Genomic DNA, 22346 nt, shown 5'->3' on the forward strand with positions numbered 1-22346 from the left:
TCTGATAGGATGAATTTTTGATGGTGTTTGAATTTGTGGGACTTTAAGAAAGGGTGGGACTTTAAGCATACATTGTGGTTACAGTAGTGTAAATATTCTTCAACAAGCCCAAAGAATGGTCAAAACATCCACACACAGATGTGCAGTAATGCTTCCAAGTATTTGCAGATGCTACCAGCATAGCATAGTACAGCTGTTCTAAAAAAGAGCATACCTGTTTATCTGCCTGTATTCCTGGATTTATTCTTTCTTTCAAATGTTCCTACTTTTCAACATGTATGCAGACATGAGAGAATGTGAGCAACAGATGACCAGAATCTGTAGATATTTGCACATAGGGGTAAGCTCATGCCATGAATAGTGCCATTATACTAAGCAGGGTCACTTTTCTCCGGGAGATTGATCTCATACTTTATTTCATGAAGACTAGTCCCCAGCTAAGCACAGACTGTGAGGAAACAAATTGGAGTGGAAAGAGTCTATAAATTTCTTTTCCTGCACTGAATTCAAAATAGCGTTTCTCTTACTGGAAAAACAAACATAAGCTCAGTTTGGGTGTTTCTGTCTGCCTGCCTGTGGGATTGGTAGTCCACACCTTCTGCCAATTCGGAGACCTCTCTGCCCCCGTTTATGCTCTAGAGGTTATGTCTTAATTACAGAAAAGCTGATCTGCTGTGACATCAATTTCCCTCTCTAGGGGAAATTCCTAGCTGTGAAATCCTAGCAGAGGCAAATTGCTGTTCTTTTTCCTTTTTCTCTCTTTTTTTTTTTTTTTTTTTTTGTCTTTGGCCAGTCCAGACCAACCCCAAAACTGTCATCTGGGTTTGACCTTGACTACTGCTTTGAGAGTGAATTGGAGAGCCTGCTCTCCTAAAGTGCTGACGTACAGACAACTATTTCCAATGAGTTACCTTGATACACAAGCCAGGCTGTATCACAGCCAAGAGCCTGCTTCTCCTGCCAAGCAGGATCCAAGCCTGGGGGCTGCAGGTGCTGAGAAAGTGCTGTGTCCCTCCATGAATCAAAAAGGATAGATAGTGTCCTGAACGAGTTAGCTGCAGCCCTGCCTAAACCTGGAGCATCATCACAGCAAGTCAAAATGCCATCGACCCTCTACAGAAGTGTGGCGGTCATCCTACCTCCCTTGGGATGTGCTGACCCAACCTGGCAGGGAGGGCTTTGCGCCAGCCTTAGGCTCGTGTGAACGACCAACACACTGAGAAGCAGCAGGACTGAGCCGTGGTGCCTGGGGAAGGGGGATGCCGGGGGCAATCGCTAGCTTAGTCGGTGCCTTCGAGCCGGGTGCGTGGGGAGCTGGGTGGCCTTTAACTCCGCGTTGCTGGCGCTGCCGGCACCACCCTTTGCCTTGAGCGCTGTGCCGCGGGGAGGGCTCGATCGGCCGGCGGCGCTGGGAGGCCGGGATGCGGAGGCGAGGCGGGGGATGCCCCCCCCGGGCGGGCGGTGCCGGGGCTGACCGGGGGCTCTGCCGGGCCCCGCACCGCACGCCGCTACCGAGGGTGGAAAATGCCTCGTGTGTCTTGAACCCACAGCTCAGCAACCAAAGCACGGCGACAGTGGGGTTTTTTTGTTGTTTTGTTAGTTGGTTTTTTTCTTAGTTAACAATGGAAACTTTTTTTTTTTCAGTGTTTCCCTCCAGCCCGAGCCGAGCGAGAAGAGAAAAAAAAAAAAACTTGTTCCGCTGAGTTCAACCCCAGACAGGCTCACAACTTCCTTCCTGCTCTCCTACCCCCTCCCTCCGCTCTCCTCCTCCTCCTCGCCGCTCCTCTCCCTCTCCTCCTCCTCCTGCTCTCTCCGCCTTTCCAGCCGCACCGGGAGCGGGCGCCGGGGCCGCGGCGCGGAGCTGCCCGGAGCGCGGAGCCGCCCGGAACCCGGAGCCGCCCGCGCAGCCTTGGCCGCCCGGGCAGAGGAGGGGCAGAACCCGGCTCGGCCGGTCCGCCCCGGGGCAGGAGAGGCGCTTGGAGTCGCGGAGGGAGCGGGTGTCCCGGCAGCCCCGCGGCGATGGTTTCGGGAGCGCCCCGCGGCCGCCGGCGGGCGCTGCCGGGCGGCGCGCACTGAGGACGGGCGCGGATCCCAGCCCCAGGTAAGCGGCGGCGCGGGGGGGTCGCGGCCGCCCCTCCGCCGGGGGATCCCCGGCAGCCGCTCCGGGGGCGGTGCGGGGCCAGCCGGGCCCCGCGCGGAGGAAGGGGCGAGCCGGGGGCGGGCAGAGGGGCAGGGTGCTTCCCCGGGGCCGAGCGGGCTGTCCCACGCCCGAAGTCTGGCCGAGCACCTTGTGCGGATGCTCGCTTTCGTACTCCAGCCGCGGTGCTGGGAGCATTGCTGTGGCTAGGATCCCTGCAAAGAGTGGCTGCCCGCGCTGCCTGGGCTCCGTTGAGCCTCGCACTGCCTCCAAGCAATGCCCAGAGGGATGGGAAGCCCTTTGGTCACACCGTGAGTTGGGACTGCGCTTAGACTTGTGGGCATTTACCTGCCAGGAGCCTCACAGGGGGACGCACAGGGATACCGCTGATAGCATCACATGCGAGTGCTTCCAGAGGCATGTACACCCATAGCCAGAGTTAGCGCACTGTGTGTAAACAAGTTTGTACTCTCATGTGGGCAGTGTGTTTGTGCAGACACAGTTCTCAGGAGCTCCCATGCCCTGGCATGGGATGGGGACTGCAACTCCAGTGCACATGGAGCAAACAGAAGATGATGGAAGGCAAGCTGAAGTGCACAGTGTCACAGAGAGCCACCTACAAGCTGCAGAGCCTCTCTCACACACGTACACAGCTACACACTCGCCAAAACAAACATCACTGCACTTCTCTGCATGTGGGGTCCGGGCTGTGACTTGGAGGCGGTTGCAGTGTTCGACATCCCAGACAGGAGATGTGCACAGGAGTGGCACATTTAGCCAGGGCATTCATGAAGATGTGCAAATCCGTGTTGTTGCACGTGGTGAGTTAGGGGGCTAACTTGAGATGTGGCCCTGTGCCATACAGAGCTGTGCAAGCAGAGAGTCTCCCTGGGTATCATACAACAGAAATCCATTCCTGAGACTTGGTCTTGCTCTAGGTGACAGACTTGAGTGTAACAACTGTAAGTTGTTTGGACTTTTTATTTTCCGTTAGAAAATGTCAGGTTTTGGGGCAAACACTTGAAAGTTCCCAACTTTCAGTTCACACCAGTTGACTGCAATTCTCTTATTCTGTTGCGGGAATGGCTGCTGGCTGAGTGTCCTCTCAAACAATGCTGCTGCAGCTGTGTCGACAGGCAACCTGGAGAGGGGGCAGGGAAGGCAGGGGAGAGGGGAAACAGCCCCAAACCTGACTTCCCCTTCACTCAGATCCTTCTGATGACCAGGCTGGACGGTGTCCCCAGGGGCGGCGCACTGGGGATGCATGCTGGTGGGAAGAGTCTGGCACGCTGTGTGCCCAGCTGGATGGTGAGCTAAGGGAGGGTACAGAACTACTCTCACTGCTTCTCTCTCCCCAGCTGTCCCATTTTATGGAGGTGCGGGCCAGGGCCAGCCCAGCTCCCCTTTTTCCTGCTGGCGATGCTGCTGGTCCCGTCGTGGAGAGACCCTGGGCAGCCCCGCAGAACCTGAGTGCCGAGGCGGCAGTGGCGACGGCCTCCCTGTGCTCCCCGGCTGACTACTATGGCCGTGTACTGCTATGCGCTCAATAGCTTGGTGATGATGAATAGCAACAGCGAGGTGACAAGCGGCAGGAGCAAGACGCCGCCTCCTCCCGGACAAGTGCTGCCCAGGGGTCCGGAGACGCCCGGCAGCTGCCGCTCGCTCCCTGTTTTCAGCGCGGCCCCGGTGCCGCCCCGCTCCCCACGCTGTGGCCCCACTTTCCTCTTCCCACCACCTGAGGAGCCCCTGCGGCAGCCAGCCAGCCCCGGGGGGCGGCGGGGCAGCCGAGGCGAAGAGGGACAGCCGGGACCCCCCATGGCACGGCAGCTTCAACGGGAGCTGCACAACGTGCAGGTGAACCAGAAAGTGGGGCTCTTCGAGGCACACATCCAGGCACACAGCTCTGCTGCCCAGCCACCCCGGAGCCCCCGGCTAGCCCGGCCCCGTCCGGCCAGCCCCACGGCACCTGTGGCGGGACTTGGAACCGGACCCCGGCCGCGAGCCTACGGGGAGAGCGAGGCCCCCGATGCTGGTGGGGTGCAGGTTTGTGTGAGCACTGCAGAGCCCTCCAGGAGGCCAGTGATGATGGTGGAGCTGGCAGAGAGCAGCAGACCCCTGGAGCAGTCAGGGCTTGCACCACGGCAAGAGGAGGTGGTGGTGGCCCCCACAGGACTTAAGGGCCAGCACCCAGCCATTGGTGGAAGCATCCCTGCCGTCATTGTCACAGACCTGGGGGGCCCGGAGGAGGAGGTGGGCACCCTGCCCCCTGGCAGCCTGCCTGTCCGGAAGCTCTCATCATCCTCAGCATCTTCCACTGGCTTCTCCTCGTCCTGGGAGGAGTCTGAGGAGGACATCTCCAGTGACCCCGAGCGCACCCTGGACCAGACCCCGGCCTTCCTGCAGACCCTGGACCAGCAGAAGCCCCGAGTGGTGAGTCTTGTGTGCCAGCCCTGGGGAGGTGGGGTGAAGGGTAGCAGCATCCCTGCTCCAAGGCACAGCTGCAGCTGGAGAGCAGAGGTCTGGTGCAGCAGAGTTCTGCAGAGAAACTTTACACTTGCTCAATGGTGTTTGCTTTCCCTCACATGAAGAGCTTTCAGACTTAGAAGAGGGATTCTTAGTTGGAAAATCCTCACATGAGAGAGTAGTGGTACCTGATTTACTGTGCACAGTCCTTGCAGAGCTTCCTTGGTGCTGCAAAGCTGCCTGCCAGCATGCTTAAAATACATCCATGCACTGCAGTCTTCTGCTGACATGTGGTTATGAGCTTCAGTTTTTCCTCAGCACAGCTTCCCTGGGTGCTGGAGGTTTCCCATGGTTTACATGAGCCTGAGGGAGAATTTATTTCCTCCCTGGAGTTGAAACTGTGTGGGCTGTCTGTTCAGGTTTACAGTGATGCCCATCACCACACTGTCTCTGTGTCTTTCACACAGAAGCAAAATGCTCCAGAATTTCTGGTAATTCCCCTTTTGAATAAAACTTCTTGCTTGTGGGGTATCTTATATTTTAGGTAAGCGTATTTTTATTAGGTATTTATATTAAGTTCATTTGTTTCAGGATCTGTGCTGTGGAGCTGGTTGTGAGGCTTTAGGCAAGAGAAATCAAGTGTTTTGTTACCCTTAGAGAAGAAAGATCTCAGAGAGGAGAGCTCTGAGGCATTCTCCAAAGGCATGAGACAGTCATGGGATTTGTTGTGTCACTAGGGGAGTTCATTGCATGTCTGAGTGCATCACACAGAGCGTGCTTTTCTCTGAGCTGTCACACCAGTTATCCAGAGGGCTTTGAACCACTTTAACCCAGTGCAGGGCACCCATCACGAGGTTCTCCAAACAGCACATGGTCTTTGCTATCATCCATCTCGGAGACATTAGATTGATTTGAGCCCAGCACCGCAGCCTCACACTGACAAACCTTGAAACATGCAGGACAACCCAGTGGCTCATTAATTTAAAGAGTTTAATAAAGGCCCATCAATTTTCAATGATGTGTTTCACTACGTTCAACTTCCTATAGACACATGGTAGTGAAACTCCTGCTAAACTCAATGACATGAGGAAAACTACTGCAGGGAAGCATCTAAGTGAAGGCATCAAACTTGGAAGAACTGAGACTGTGGTTTGTAAAATACTCAGCAGGCTGAAATAAGTATCTTTTCTTTTGTACTCCTTTTGTCTTATTCCAAGAATCCAGGCTCTGTTCTGCTGAGGATGGAGCAGCAGCTGAGTAAAATCAGTTAATGCAGTTATGAATCTGTAGTTCATCGTGTTTGCAGACAGTTTTGTATTTTGGGGCTCTCAACTGATGAATCAGCTTGTTCCCTTTGGGAGCTGCTACAATCCCTCTGCTGATTAAATTCTGCTGGTTTTATGTGCATGAGCTGTAGTAATCTCTGCTCCATTCTCTGCGCTAATGACCATTCCTAGTGCCAGATCCCACTGATTTGCTGCAGAAAACAGTTCATTGATGGGCAAAAGCATGCCTGATGCTCCTGTAGAAAGCTTCCTGGACCCTCAAGCTGACTCTGCACAACCTCCCGTGGTCTCCAGTGAGCTCAGCCAGGGTGGTGGCTCAGCAGTGAACAGGCAAGGCTCATTTGTATTGCTAAAAGGTCTGGATGAGAGCAAACTCAGATCAGGTCTAAGATCTGAGTGACTGCTGGGCTTCATGGGACTACTCAGGCTAAAAGAGACAAAGATCTGATCCAAAGCATGTCAGGCAGCCTAAGAAGCTGCACTTGATTTTGTGTTTCAGCACTGGAGTCTCAGCAGGAGCAGTGAGGTTAATTTACAATGATACTAATTTCCACAGGGCTCCGCGGGTCCCATGCAGGGCTGATCACTGACTTTGGCAGGTTATGGTCAACTTCTCAGCAGGATTATATGCAGATGCCCAGTAATTCAAAATTGATTTTGTATAAATAATACCCAGCTTTGTGTACTGGTTGGCAATATCTTGTAAATTCATAATGACAGCAGAAGGCAGCTACTGAAGCAGTGTCAGGTTGCACACTCATTTGTTTTCATGAATTTACTATTTCCTTTCAACAGTGCACATGGTCTGAAAATGAGTTGTGTAATGAGGGAGAATGTGTGAGAAGCTCTCTCCACAACTCCTGCTTTTAGTCAAATCCTGGGAGACCTTGGCCAAGAGAAACCAACAAGGTGCCTCTGGGTTTAGATAAACGCAGGGCAGGCAGAGAGCCCTGCCTGTCTGCAGTGGGTGCTGCTGGCACAGGAGAGGCTGTTGTACCTGGAGGAGAGGTAATGACGAGCGGCAGGAAAGCAGTTCCTGCCACAGATACAGTCTGTGCTGCACATCTCACATAGCATGTTTACAGATTTGATAAACAGCAGGCCTGCTCCTGCCCTTCCTTTTTGGAGGCTGTGTGGCTTAGCAAATCTGTTAGGGATGTCCGGCTGTCTATTGTCGTTCCTCCTGACATCCCAGGGAAACAGGCAGATCCCTCCGGCTGGCATGGATTCGTCCTTCATTTGTACTCCAGGTAGGAAACTTTGTTTGTGTTCAGACCTGAAAATTGGCCAGTAAGAAAATGATGTTGCAAGTGAAAAGGAGGGAGGGAGGTATTGTGGCCACATTTTTTGGACATCTGTGGCTGAAACAGGCTTTGCCTCTGTTTATGAAACAGTTTGCTCAAAGTTTTCCCTGTCCCTGGAGTGCCCTGGTGCTCAGTGGACTCACAGCACCAGGCCACAGTGGCCCTGACATGGTGGTTGCAGACTTGTGAAGTGCAGTGACAGTAGGCAACGTGACGTTTTGCTGTTTAATTGCACATCCACTTAAGGTCTGAGTAAACTTCTACGTAAGGGCTTCTGCAGCTGTGGCTTTCCCCGGGCTGTGGGCTGCTGCTGGAGAAACCCCATGCTTGTTTATTGATGCTTGCAAGGTTTCAGAGACACTTGAGCGACTGCACTTCTCGGGCTGTGTGGGAGGGACGGGCTGTCCAGAAAGCGTGTTGGGATGGGAACACTGTGGTTTGGAAATGCCACAGGGGAGCCCTCTCTGCACACCCCCTGTGACCAACACGGGCAGTTTGGGGAAGGAACTGATGCCTCTGCTCACCAACCTGAGTCAGGAGGATGCAGCGACTGTTGGAAGGCACCTGCCTCCATCACTGTCTCATGCTGAGGGGGGCATTTCTCCCCTCATGGCTGATCACACAGTTTGGGTGTGTAGTGAAGTGAGAAAGTTTGCCCCAGAACCTTTGCCCCAGGTTCTGAGCAGCACAGGCAGCCTGAAATAGCCACCCAGTCTCCTAAGACCTAAAATAAGATACGTTCTAGGTGTGACTCCCACTAACTTATTGACTGGAAAAATAGCAGTGTATTAGTTTTGCTATTCTGGGGGCTCTACTGTGTCTTCCCAAGGGATTGCTGATAACCAAGAGGTACTCTGCAGCAGACTTGTCCAACTCTTGGAAACTGGCTGTACCCCTTAAACCAAAGATATTCCATAGCTGGTCATTAGTGAGTCCTTGTCATTGACTTAAATTCCCTAGTGTGTCAACTTCTCCACAACTGGAGACAAAGCAACAGACAAGTGTGGGGAAAGGCAGAAATTGTGCAAGCAAGCACGTACTATAGAAAAATGACATGTCAGGGGGGAAAAGAACCCCTTCCTGGAAAAACAGTGCAAGACATTGCGGTGTTCCTCTTCCTGGCTTTCCCACAGCCGCTGTGGAAATGCAAGGATGTACAGTAGAATAGTAAATCAAGGGACTTGGTACACTGTGAAACTTCTGCTCCTTTCAGCAGGCCGAGTAGATTTCTCAGAATAAGAGACTTCCATTAACCTGTGCGAAATGGCAAGAACTTTTGGAAAAAGCTAATGGCAGTGCTGATGACAGGCATTCTTTTAATTGATTTATTTGTTTGACTCACAATGGCTGTTAATACAGTCCTGAAAGGAGCCAAGTTTAGATACAGCTAGTGTCAGCCAAGGGCCTCTGGGATCTTTGCTTATTTCTCTTTGAGATGTTCCAAGGCATAAGCTGACAACAGGAGTCCTGATTTGTTCCTATAAAAATCAATCAAATTAAATGTGCTTTCGTTCCCTTTCCAAGCTGTCACTGTGATCAGGAAGTCTTTGTGTAACAGAAACCATGACCACATGGCTATGGTGATACATGCAAGCCCTGTGAATATATATCTTTATGCCAACTGTGTTTATGTGTTTTACTCCTTACTCCCACTGTGTTTGTCTTAAAAGCTCCTAATCTTATGAGCTTGTGAGTGGTATCTCTGATTTAGTATCAATATAGTCTGGTGTATTAGGGCCCTGCCTGCTTACTCAGAAGAGAGACTGTTCTTTCATTTTCTGAAAGGGAAGATGCTTAGCACACCTGGTAAATTGCCAAAGGATGGAGTCTCCCTGCTGTGGGAAGATTAGGAGGGAGAGGGGAATGAGGTCGACAGCTCTGTGTTTCCCCTTTCAGAGCACCATGCTAAGCAGACCTGACAGCATGGTGTGTTCTACCTGCTGGGATGAGATAAGGACACCCCAGTGCTCGGTGGACTGGGCAGAGCTTCAGGCTCTTTGTGGATGGAGGCATTGCACTTCAGGGACTTCACAAAGCATCACTCCCTATTCCGTAGCTTATCCTCTACCTACTCATGTGACCCTCTCAGGGAATAAGCAGCTTTTCTATGGGCTTCCACCCACAGAGGCTGAGTGAAGATGCTGCCATAACCCAATGAGAGACATATGGTGCTACTTCAAGTCTGTTTTCATCAGCACTTTTAAGCTCATTGGGAAGGGTTTCTTCTCTGCATACATTCTCCATGATTGACAGGGCAGGAATTACATGGCACATAGCAGATCCTTTTCATAAAGGGACTTATTTGCTAGCACAGCTGCTGTCTCTTGCATATTTTGTTTCTCAAAAAAAATTCATGCTGAAAGCATCCATGAAAGTAGCAAAATAACCCCGCCCCTGTATTTCTGAGGTGCAGGAAGAACAAACATTAGACCCATTATCTTTAGGATCCCCAGCACTGGAAAGAGACAGATTTCCACCTCTTCTGGTGGGAATTGCAGGATATCAGGGGCTTGCCTGTTTGGATCCTTTGGATGGAAAACTGGGTGAATTTCATGGAAGTGGAAACTTCAGAGTTTTGTCTTCCCCTTTTTAGAGAGTTTCAATGGCCAAACCCAAAGTGTAGTCAGCACCTGTCTCATGTTTTCCATATTATTTCTATAAGGTGTTACGACAGATTTGCATGTGAAGAAAATATTAGTGCAGCACTGAGCTCTTCACATGCCATACGATGGCTAAAAGCCACTGCTGAGCTAATGTTTTCTTTACATGTAATTCTGTTCCATCTCACTACAGAAATAATGACATCTATGTGTGACATTAAATATCGCTTCAGCTAAGATTAGTCTCCTGTAATGGTTAGAGATTATTTTGTTTATACCAGTAGGTAAATTTCTGCAGTAAATTTGACCTGCTTTCTTCCACTGAGGCCCAGCCAAGCTTTCTAAGAAAGATATGTTAATATTTAACAGACAGTGAAAACTAAATGTTAACATTTTCAAATCACTGAGTAACTTTGCAGCCTAATCCCTTTTCTTAAATGTGACTTTTTGGGGAATGCTGGCTTCCACACTTGCTGTGTCACTTGAAGTGGCCCTTTTATGGCATTCATCTTGCTTCGCCTTACTGAGTGTCTCCTCAGTCATCCTAAGGTTTTCCTAATGTAGCTTTCTTCTCTCTTACTCTAGTGGGATCTTCACAACTAGCCCAAGAGTTTGCTTTAAGACAGAGGAATCTGTTTCTGAATTTCTTCTATAAAATTTATTGGAATTTCATTTTTATTCCTACACATAAAAACCCAGATCATCCATAACCTGCACAATGGCTCCAAGTAGTTCAGAAAACCGATTCAGTCTGAGGTCTACCAGCCTCAAAAGCAAGTGCCTGTGATTGTCTTTAAAATCAGTGTTTAGGCAGCAAAATTCAGCATTCTCTGTAACAGGAGTATCATCCAGCAGTGTCTTTCAGCATGAACTGGTGCAGGTACATTCAGAAGTTTGCGGTCTCCGCCTGCAAGTTTCAGTCTGGGTATGCGCACTGTGAATGCACTCGGAAAAGCCTTTGGAAAATGTAGGCTGCAGCTCCTTTCCCAGGCACAGTGGGAGTTCAGCCCAGAGCTGCTGTCACAGCTGTGTGCCTGTAGAGATCCCCATCGCTGCTGTCAGCCACGGGCTGCATTTACAGAATGGTTTCTGACCTTAATCTCTCAGAGACAGGTAATATTGGAGTCAGGAGCTGCTGCAAGCTGCTAAGACCCACGTTAGACTCTTCCCTCTCTCAGTATTTATTTCAGTCTTTTCATGCATTTCAGCCATGAAAAGAAAGAAGTGATTTTTCTTTTTTTTATAGTAAAGAAAGTTCTTTTCATTAATGACATGGGAAAAGGGACAGCCAGTAAAAGGAATTTAATTATTTCTGTTTCAGATATAAGATTTATTGCTGCTCCAAAACACAAGGATTGTTTTTGGAAGGAGAACTAGGGGGTAAAACAACAAGTGCTTAGCACTTACAACTACTTCTTGTAAGCAATACAGTGTATTATCTGATCAGCCCTACACAACGGGAACTTCATTAGCATTCTGCAGTGCTGTGGTTTTAAGTAATAGTAAAGCATCCCTTGTCTCTGTGAAAGACATAGATGTGCTCTGTAGGGACATGCCAACAGACATTTTAAAAAGTTAGATTCAAAGGACAGAATTAGGTTGTCTCTTCACTGTTTGCTTCACACACTTGATTTGCAGAGATGTCGGCACCTGGGGTTGCTCTCTGAACTGATGTTTTTCCCAGGGTTTCATCCTTGACTCTAAGTCTAGTACTTGGGATTTTGGACAATAGAGTTCCTGTACTTTGCAAAGCAGAAGGAGGTTTCATGGGTCTTGCAGTCTTCACTGTCACAAAACTCCCTTCAGCCAGAATGAGGACCAGTATATCAACACCAGGGGTAAGCCGCACAACATTTTGGTCGAATGGCTATGGCAGGGAGATGACACAACTCTTTCCTCCCACCCCATCAGCTTTTGCAGAAGGGGCTGTTTAGCAAAGGCTAAGCACCTACCTTCAGCATCAGCTCCTTCTCCTCCCCCTTCGCTTCCTGTCCCTTTGCCCTTGCTTGGGCAATTTATCTGCAGCAAGATAGAATCAAAGAGCCCTCTTCCTTTGCTAAACAATTCGCTCCTTTTGATAGGGTCAGATAAAATGCTGATAAAAGCAGTTGTAGCTCCGCTGAAGCCAGCAGGAGCATGCTGCAGGTTTGGTCCTTGATCGTTTTTCGCCGTGCTCACTCCTGCATGTATCCAGTTACATCCTGTGGTAAATCCAACCTTAAGTTGAATTAATGAACCAGGGATGCAGTCCCTCTGGGGGGTTTGCCCGTTCACAGGTACAGTGCCTCAGAGCCTTTGGAGACAGGAGGTTTATAAATGGAAAGTTCTGCAGGGAGGTTTTTTGGAAACTGCGTTGTAGGGTTGGGTGTTTTTCTCTCGTTTCTTGCTAAACAGTCTCTGATCCCTGCCACTCAGGAGAAGGGCAGGAGCTGAGGCTGGCCTTTGGCTCACCACTGAGCCTTGTTGGGTGCAGTCCTGCATTTTAGGATGGCGTAGGAATAGCTTTTATCCCATTGAGCTAAAGGCATTCAAAGCATTTTCATTAAAGGGGTACTTAAGTACAAGCCCAGGCGTACCCCTTGAAAGAGAGAAGACCAGGGCTCCAAGAAGGGGTGGGAGTGAGGGGGAGGTGAGCAGGCTCCTTCTCACCATGTGGACCATAGGAATTGCTCTGCTGGCAGCCAAGCTCCATTAGTTATCCAGGGGTCTCCTCCCACTGCGAGCAAGGTACAGAGCAGCCAGTCGGAGAATTAGCAATGTGTCCAAATGTAATATTGTTGCTATTGTTGGTAATATGTATTTAACACTCTGCAGGGACTGTTTAAACCTGCATCTGCAGGAAAGGGAAAAAAGTCAGGTTTGCTTTCTTGGCAGACTACAGATCAGAGAATCCAATCTGTAATCTCTCTTGGTATGTTTTATGTGGGTGGGTTTTGTTAAATTACAGGCAAAGTTATTGCACCCCTAGGCTACTCACATTAAATGTTTCTCCAATTTTAGCAACATTCTTTCCAGGCTCAGCTACATTTGTTTTTGTCTTCTCTATGGCAATTGATGAACTCAGTCTGAAATGTATAACTCCACGGGATCTCCTGTTATATATTTCTTCCACAGCTGTAGCTGAATCGGGGCAGTGTAATCCAATGATTTGTTGTAATGCCTAATGCTTTCTCTAATACATTCCAGATTAAAGGAGTCAGCAAAGTTTACATATCCAAAGTAATAAATTTAAACAGTAACAATGGCAAATCCAAAACCATGATTATATCTTGAAAATGCTGGGCTTCTTTTTTTTCCTCCTATCTTTTCTGGTCTGGCTAAAGTCTGTTTTTAGGAAAATGAACAGGACAGATAAAAGATGATGAGACAAACAACTTAATCCCTTAATAATGTCAAGTGGAAAATCCAACAACAGATTGGCAAGAAACTGTAATAACAACTGCAAAGTGACCCTTACTGAGGACTAAAGAACTGGTTTAAAAGGCTGAACTTGAGATATAATTAGAGATGAGCCTGAATCAGTGCCCATAGGCTCAAATATTTCTTTGAACTCTGAAAAGGAGCCAAATTCTTCTTCTTTTATCCATGTCTGTACAGAATCATCTTAGCTGCACTGAGGCCAGTCCAGCATCACCTCGTACCTTGTACTGCTCTGGGTACCTGCACAAAATGACCATGAATGGCCCTGGGGTGGTATTCCCACCTCAGGGGGCTGTTGTAGATGGAGTGTGGGATAACAGCAAGTGTGCACAGCCCAGGTAGGTGCCTGCTGTGGCAGAAGAAGGGATGGGCAGTGCCTCCAAATGGGAGGAGAAGAGATGGGCGTTGCTGCTTTGGCCTTTGAGTCCCAGCATGTCATGGTGCCCTTGCCAGGGGCTGGCACACAGCTGCACTCCTGGGCAGCAGCTCTAAGTACTCTTGGGCTGCCATTAATAGATACACCTTGGAAGCGAGGCATGTGGTCACAGGAGTAGGAGGCCCTTGGAATTGTAATTGCCAAAGCAGCTTCAGAAAGAGGGCGTTAATTATTATCTCTCTCCTTGGAGCCATATTTACCTAGAGCTGACAGCCCTCCACCCTGGGGTTTGTGGGAGGAATGTCTTGCTGGGGTGGAGACCAGGGCTGCCAGAAAGGAAACAAAGGAAAAGGGTTTTAGAATGGCTTATCTCTATCCACCTGAATTACTGTTGTATTTTAAAAGAATATGTGAAAAAGGATTGTTTGAAAAAACCTTGACAAGTGTACTCTCCCAGCTCCATTGTTTTAACCTTCTCCTAGGAATTTGTGTATAAAATGTTCTCAATTCAGTTTATCTCTGCTTGACAAATCCTGTGTTTCCCTTCCGTGCTTTTAGTGGAGTGGGAACTAACCTTGATCTTTTTGCAAAGCAAACAGAATCACAGTGCTGGATGTCACATTCCCACCTTCACACACAAACAGTGCGTGTCACAGCTTTTGAGCAAGATGTACAATCGCTGACAAAAAAATTGTGTAAAGTTCATACATTCAAGATGAGCTTCTAGAAAAGCAGCTCCAAACTGAACCATACTGTCACAGGGGAGGAACAACTGATGTTGTCTGGCTCTCATGGAAGCCACCTTGCTCAGCAGGTTAAAACAAATGGTCTGAAGCCAGGACTGTAGTTCAGCTCCTCCATTAGCAGCCCCTCATCTATGTCTCATCTCGAGGAAAAAAGACTTGGCCTCTCTCCTCAGGTCTCTGTTTTCTCATGTTACCCTGCGTTGCTGGAATGGCTTTTCTGAGCCAAGGAAAGCAGCAGAGGAGTCCAGGTGGTCACAAGTGACCAAAATATTGACCAGATGCTGGGCTGGTAATGAGAGGGAAATGCAAAGGTAGCACAATGCCACCTAGTCTGTTATTGTGTTCCTTGTATCGTACAATCCCAACCAATACTGGTATTTGGTTTTGGAGCATCTGGGTGGCTCAGGAAGCAGTTCCAGATTCCAGGTTTGTTCTTGTGGATGGGAAACCTTCCCAGAAGGCAGAAAGCTCAGAGGAGCCTGTTTAATATAGGCTGATCTCATGCTTGAGCATACGCAGGAGTTGACCTTTCAGCGCTGAAATAAGAAGTGATGGGAATAGAATAAATCACAGTCTTGAAAGAAAAGCCAAAGAGCTTAGAGATGCACCTCAGGAGAAGGAATCAAGGTAGGGAGGCTGAGAGCCACAGAAGGGCCAAATGACAGATTCAAAAAGCAATCTTTCCACAATGAGTTTGATTGATCTTTGCAGAGCAAATGCTATTGAGATGAGAAATCTGGGGAGCCCAGAAGGTGAACTTCAGTTGGGTGGGTAGGCTGGAGAGACTCTGTTAGAGATGCTATCCTGAAAAACTCTGCAAGACTTACAGATAAGTTGGATGTGAGGACTGACAGAGATCCAAGTTTTCCACTTGCTAAAAGTTCCAGGGTAGGAGCAAAACACTCAAAAATGGGAAAGGTAACATTTACACTTGCACTGCAAAGGCATAAATTGTTCTATGAATCGCCAGGCTACGAAGAATCAAACCTCTACATTGTCTTGCAAGCCTCAGAGCTTTCATGTCTTGACTGAATCCAAAGCAAAATCTTCTGTAACCTTGATAGGAGACAGCTCCAAGCCACTATGGTACATACACTTAACCTTCAGTGGCCTGGCTTTGAATGCAAGATTTTTCCAAGAGAACCAAAACTAAGCACTCCCCTCATATCTGGAAGCCACAGCTTGATGAGGAATTCCTTCTGTGTGGTGGCCTCTGTTGGAGCCCAGCTCCCTATTCAGTCTCAAGAGAGGGTGGCTCAGAGCTTTTTCAGAGCCCATCACTGCCTGGACAGAGGCTGAGGTTTTCCCCCCTGGCCTACTCTTCCTCTGGACCATCCGTGCTGTGTTCCCAGGGCAGTCAGAGCCTCAGACCCGTCCAGACAAGCTCTGGCAGGACAGGAGATTGTAGGAACTGACTGGGTCTGGAAGAACAGTTTTTTGGCAGAGAATAGATTTTCCAGCAAATGTCAGGGGAGAGGGGGAGTCAAAATGATTCACAAATTCAAACACATTTTCTGAATAGTTCTGGCCTAGAAAAAAATACAGAGGTGGGGGAAGAAGGAGGGATGTTAAAAATAGCAGTGCGTGTCATTCTGACACTTTCAGAATGAACTGTTTCATTTTGGGGATGGTTTGTTTATGTTTTGCAAGTATTTGAAATGTAGATTTGATGCAAAATGGCGTTTTTCACTTAAAAGTTGACCTCACCACTAAAACACATTGAAAGAAGAGAAGAGAAAAGGTTTTTTAGGACTTTTGTAACCCAAAATGAAACACCTCCTTTTGCTTTGGCTCCAGATGAGCCGTTATGGAGTTTTCCTTTCACAGCCCCATGATCTTAGCTGTGTCCAGCGCGATGTGAACATCTCCTCTCGCCTAGTCTTTTGATTGAACTCTGGTGTTATAAAATAAATCCAGCTCCCATGCTGGCCAACCCTTAGTACTAATGCCATGGAGCAAGTACTTTAGTTTATTCTGAGGTCAACCACACATTGCTGTGATTCAGACCGAAACCCGTGGTATCAAATTAATAAGAGCTGTAGGTTTTGTAGATAACTGGCATCTTCCCCGGAAGATGCAGTGTCATTTAGAAAAATAACCTGAACTCCTGAGGTCCTGAAATCTGATCTAAAAATCTTCAGAGAAGCTGGAGTTCACAGACAGCTGAATGACAGACTTTCACTCCCCCGACACTCACACTGGTCTCATTCAACTGATTCATTAAAGGAAAATGAGCAAATAGCTGGTAATCACTTTGCTGTCGCCAAAACGTGCCACAGAGTTTCCCTGAGCAGAGGGGAAGGAACACACGTGTTTACTGTATGATGAGCCATAGTTGAGTTTACTGTTCCCTGCTGTGTTTTCTGCCTGGTTGAGACACACTGTACCATTTCCTCATCCCTTGGTGACTGAGTGGAGCCTCCTTTGCTGAGATGTCCCTTCATTGTCTCCTGAGTCTCTCTTCTTCATGCATTGGAAGGGTTCAGGCACAAAAGAGGGAGAGAATAGATGCTACAGTGTGGGATGGTGAACTTCTTAACATCAGCTCCTTTAGGGCAGGGACCATAGGAAAGACCTTTTCCATTCATGGGGAAATCCTGGGTTTCACCTGAAACAGGCAGGTTTGTAAGCATTTTTCTGGCCTGCTATAATTTGAATGTTACTGGAAAATGGATCTCATAGTGTGGACAGGATACAGATGTCTTTATGATAGGGGAGAGGGGTTGGCAGTGGCTGAGCATCAGAGCAGGTTGTGCTCCTTGCTGGGATGGCTCTGATACTTTCTGTGGTGGCTCAGGGTGCCCCAGCAGTGGGGAGGGTGGGTATCAATGCCTGTAGCAGGATGAGGAATCAAGGCCAATGCATGCATCAGTGATGCAGTTCTCTCAATCATGCATTTACTGTTCAAACACTGCCAGCTCAAGCTCTCACAGAAAACCATGAGGATTGCCTTAAAAACTACCAGAAGTTTCAGGTGTTTTGGAAGTCCTTGCCTTATTTGATTGCTTTGCTGGTTTCTATGCCTATGAAGTCACACTCAGGACAATTTTTCAATGTGTTCTCTGCAAGGCAGAAGCCTAGAAATGTACATTTTCTAAAAAAAATGAAAACTCAAAGTCTCAGCCACCTGATGACTGCAAGAGCTTGGGGCCGTGAGAACAAGGCAGAGCTCACATTAAAATGACAGGAGTGGGCAAAGGGACTGTTGAAAGAGCTGTTTCTCTGGGTCGAGAATGGGGCTGAAATGGAAAGAAAGGCCAGGAGGGCAGAGTGTGTAAGCCAATTCGGCTTTCCTGGAACAATCGGGGAACGCCAGTACTCCCTCCCCGCCCCAGCTGAAACAAAAAGCCTATACACAACTAAAGCAAAATCTGCCTTCCTGTTTGTATGCATGTCATGGGGCCTGGGAGAGCAGGTGGCGTTTGACTCTTGCATCCCCACCAAAACTCAAAGTCCTCTCTCTCCCAGCTGAATCCAGAGGCACGGGTTCAGGAAGAGATACAGACGGTCACTGAAAAGCAAGGACCGTACATACTGCACAAGAGGGCCCACGCTCCTTCCCTGTCAATAGTTTATATAAAATACAATTTGAAAACTAATTACTTTTTCTACTCATAGAAGTGATTCACAAGTGTTTGACATAAGCAGCTGCCAGGAGATGGGAGTACAGCTTTGATTATGGTAAAGTGAGGAGGAAGCAACTTTCAAACTGAGCAGCTGCATTTGGACGATCTGTGGAAGGTTGTATACATCTTTAAACAAGGAATCTTAGGCTGTGACAGGTCTCAGAAAATACCAGGCAGGTTTGTTGAACCATCCCAAACCACCTTGTCATTGAATGGTGCAGAGGCGCTGTGTGAAGTGATGCCAAGCATTCTCGAGCAGCTCTAATGGTATTTGGATTTCAATTTACTTTCATCAGATACGCTGACGTGTTCCCCAGTTTGCCTCTTGGATTAAGATGCTGCAGTGTTCATTTTTACCCTTTCCAGCTGATGGGTATGTGTCTTTGCTCCCCCACAGGAAAGAAAGCAAGTATATTCTTCTTTTTAGCGTGCTCTTAGAGCTTCCCATGTTTAAAGGGAATTAATCCTCAGAGCAAAGCCCTGGACGTTGTGTGTATCGCATTCCAGCTGGTGGGCTGCTCCCAGGTGCTCCATCTGCAGGGCTGACTTCAGTGAAATCACACCGTGAGGGCAGTGCTGAAGGATGCATACAACATGCAGATGGTCTTCTGGAGAGCAGTTGCTTTTGGAGAGCTAGCTAGAACTACTGATGGCATGGCAAACCGAATATTTCCAGGCTATAAAATTGAGGGAGGAAAGCGGCTTTACTGGCTATTGTCAGAAAACAGAGGCTTGCATAGCAGCAACATTTTCCATACACTGTACAATGAAGTTACTCGCTTGGCAATTAAATTGCAAGTCAGTTTTAGACAGCTAGCTGTAACACAGCACACATTGCAACACACATACTGAATGTTATTTCTTGGTGTCAGTGTTTATTGAAGCTAGTGGGAATTTGAGAAACAAGCTCTGGCACAGGAAACACTAACAATATGATGGCACTTAATGTCTCAGCGAGTGTAAGAACTTTGGGGAATAAATTCTCCAAAGACAGAATACTTTGGAAAATACCTGCTAATCCCTTTAAAGCCCTAAAACACTTTAATTTTCATATTGGGTGATGATAAGCCACAGATTTCACCACTAATCTAAAAAATACCCTGTGGTTTTTGGAAAAGCATGGGAAACTCCAGGTGCAGGTTCAGTGGCAGATTTTGCAGTGGCAGCTCCAGCTGATGTCACTGGAAAGAGTTTATTTGCTGCTGTCTGCTGGTCCCTTGCTGTCTTCTTTTGCTACTGCAGGAACCAGGGTCATCAAACTTGAACTACATTTCCCTGACACCTTTATGGAGAAGATTCAGGACTCCAAAATGTCACTTCATTTTAGCTGCAAGACTGGAATCAGATTGGGCCAAATCAACTCTGCTGTATTTCTGTTGAGTCTGATGGGCTTGCACAATGGATAAATTTGATCCAGAGTAAGAATAACACGAACCACAGATGGCTGGGTTAAGTGTACTGTTTGTATTAATGTCTTGGTCATGGAGATCTGCCTGCATTGCAAAATCCCCCTCCCATCTGCCTCCTTCAAGGGATCTGGAATCACAGCAAGGGGAGACCAGCCACAAAATGTGGCACAAAGACCGAGTTTCCCCTGTGCTCAGAGATGTGGACCTGTTGGGCTCAGCTCACCAACTATGCTGAACTGGCATCTCAGGGAGCAGGACAGGTCACATTGCTGTGCCCTCTGATGGCAGTAAAGTTATAAATATATTTTTGGAGCAAAAATAGGAACCATCCACCACAGCTATTTCTGATGACCTTAGAATAAAGTTAGATTTTGGTCTTTTTTTCCCTCTGATTCTTAGCAAGGCTGCTGAGCTCTCCAGCAGAACAGGAAGTAGGCTGAGGAGCTGTTTGAGTAACCAGGGTCATCAGATCAATGGAAAAAGCGGCTTGAGTACACTCTGTGAAACTGCAGTCAACAATTTTGAAATTACTGCAGTTTCTCTTCCTAGGTCAGGGCTGTTGCTCATGCCAAGGGGACTTAAGTCTACTACTGCTCTTTCTGTAAGCAAACAGAACATTTCTTTTTGATGATGTACATGATGTGCACCCAGGGTGAAGCAGAAAACTTTCCCTTGGTGTCCTTGGATCAGATTCCAGATGAGTTAAGAGATAATTTGATCAGGATCCTACATAATTTTGAGATGCCTACCATGCTATTTGGAGGAAAAGTAAACTTGCTTTTATTGGGAGCTGGGCATGTAGAAGTCAGAGTAGGTGAGGAGCAAGGGAGGGGATAAGAGACAACATTTTGCTGTCAAGCAGGAAGATGTACAGCTGTCAGTCTCAAAATTGAGGCTGATCCTACATTTTAGTGACACTTGCAGCTTCTTTCATGTTTTGCAAGTTCATCTGAAACTGAATGCATGCCAAATGAATCTTTCAAGGGAAGTGGAGCTGGGTTGAAAATATCTCCAGCGCAGATATTTCAAAGGAAGTGCAACTTTCAAAAACACATGTGAAATGGCTCTAAGAATCTACCTGTTTTTTCCTGTTTATTTTTCTCCTTTTTCTCTTTCCTCCCATTGGTCCTGCATTTCACCTCTCTCCTCTGCCATCGCATCACCTTTTCTTTTTGCCTTTAATTGATCTCACAGAGGCATACAAAGGGTTTTCGGTCCTGTCACGTGCTCCACTTGGAACTAGAGCACGATTCCTTTCTGACACTATTTTCCTCCAGGATTCTGTCAAGTTGAGCTGCAGACTCTCCCTGGTTTTTCACTGATTGTCTTTTCAGCTGTCCTCCTCTTGCAACACTCAGGTTGCAGCCAGGCAAAGGCTGGTGCGAGCTGCAGAGTGGAGACCATGCCGTGAGTGCAGGGAGCAAGGGGCGCATGGGGGTGCCCACGGCCAGTGGGATGGGGCGGCTGTGGGGTGGGAGCGGCGCGGCGTGGGAGAGCAGGGCCAGGAGAGAGAGATAAGGCATGCAGGAAGGGGAAAGGCAGGTGGAAAAGGGAAATGACCACGAGGGCCAGGAAGACTAAAGAGAATACAAGGGAAGCGATGAAGCCATCTGGGAATCTGCTCTAGCCACGTGTGAATCATACGCGTCCTTGCGGCGTCCCACGGTGCACAGAGCGAAGCGGCGCCTGGGGGAGGCCGGGCAGAGCGGGGATGGCAGCGTGGAGCTGTGTGGGGTGAGCCCGTGGGGTGAGTAGGGGCAGGTGGGGACAGCCCCAGGGGCACACTGGTGGTGGGCGTGGGGGAGAGGGGAAGTGCGTGGGTGCTCCAAGGCGGGGTGCAGGGGTGGCAGAGCTGTGGTGGTCCCATGAGGATGAGGGCAGAGGTTGATGGAGCTGCTTTTACTTGGAGTTGTATCCAACTGTGTTGGGTTCTGGGTGATGGCTGAAGAGTCATAGGAGAGGTGGGTGCTATGGGGTGGGGGCAGAATGGGAAGTTTGGGAGAAACTGAGTGCAAAATCTGATCAGGAGATGGAAAAGGAACAAAGTGGGGGAAAAAATAATGTGAAAAGTTGCATTGTGAAAAAGTAGTGGAAGAAAGCTTCATGCAAGGCTGACATGGAAAGGCAGTGGGGGAGAGATCTTGGATTACAAGACTTTAAAAGTACTTAATGATGGATGGCTGGGGTGGGATTTGTGGCAAATAGCTAGATCTGAGCCAGCCTCCCTTTGTGGGGAGAAACAGGCCCCTGCAGAACACACTGTATGTGACCTGCCTGCACAGCATGAGAGGAGCTGAGGCTGAGCAGCCCTGTGACTGTAAAAGGAGTTAACTAGGATAGATGTAGTCCTCTACATTGAACATGTCTAAAAATAGGTGAGATGAATTTCAGTCCAGAGGACAAAATGTTACAGTAAATGAATACAAATAATCTCATGGTATCTAGCTGGGTTTGTTCATGTCTCCTCCATGCATATGTGCACGCAGGAGGTGTGTGCCTAGTTTCAGGGCTTGTGCACATAAGCTGCACTTGTGGACACCAGTACAAACCTGGCTGCGATGTTCATGTCTCACATCTTCTTTGCAAAAGACTTCTGCACCTCAAACACTGAAAAATTGAGCTGTGATGCTGGAGCAGGCTGTAGTTCCTCAGGTGTCTGCAGTTTTTATTATAAATCATTCCTAAGAGCTTCAAGGGAGAGCAGGGGGATGTGTTGCATTTTCAGGGAGTGCTGCTGCTGACCCCATCACTCTCCACTTTGCTGTGGAAGGGGCTGCCTGGTTTTATCTCAGCTTTCCTGGCTGCCTCTACCAGAGGTATGGGGGTTACTTTGCTTTAACTCACACCGGGAGGCACCAGTGTGACAGGGAAGAGATGCCCCAGTCCCCAGTGGTGCAATTTGCCCCATAACACCTTGCCAACTGTTCTGAAGGACAGACAATTTCTTTCCCCTGGTGAGAGGACCAGTTGGAAAAGAAT

At 48.3% G+C, this 22346-nt stretch overlaps 1 protein-coding gene across 2 annotated transcripts in view; it reads left to right on the forward strand.

Annotated features, from left to right (window-relative positions):
* Positions 1 to 1491: 1491 nt before the first annotated feature.
* ITPKB (inositol-trisphosphate 3-kinase B) overlaps positions 1492 to 22346 on the forward strand; it is a 71206-nt gene continuing 50351 nt past the window's right edge. Inside the window, exons 1-2 of one of the 2 annotated variants that reach the window (XM_015623041.2) lie at positions 1492 to 2101; positions 3496 to 4567. In XM_015623041.2, the coding sequence (XP_015478527.1) occupies positions 3659 to 4567 (909 nt within the window). In that variant the 5' untranslated portion in view covers positions 1492 to 2101; positions 3496 to 3658. Of the gene's footprint in view, positions 2102 to 3470; positions 4568 to 22346 lie in introns of those variants that run through there. The other variant, XM_033513269.1, reaches the window with a different exon arrangement.

Source organism: Parus major, chromosome 3 (assembly GCF_001522545.3).
Source record: "Parus major isolate Abel chromosome 3, Parus_major1.1, whole genome shotgun sequence".
Lineage (NCBI taxonomy): Eukaryota > Metazoa > Chordata > Aves > Passeriformes > Paridae > Parus > Parus major.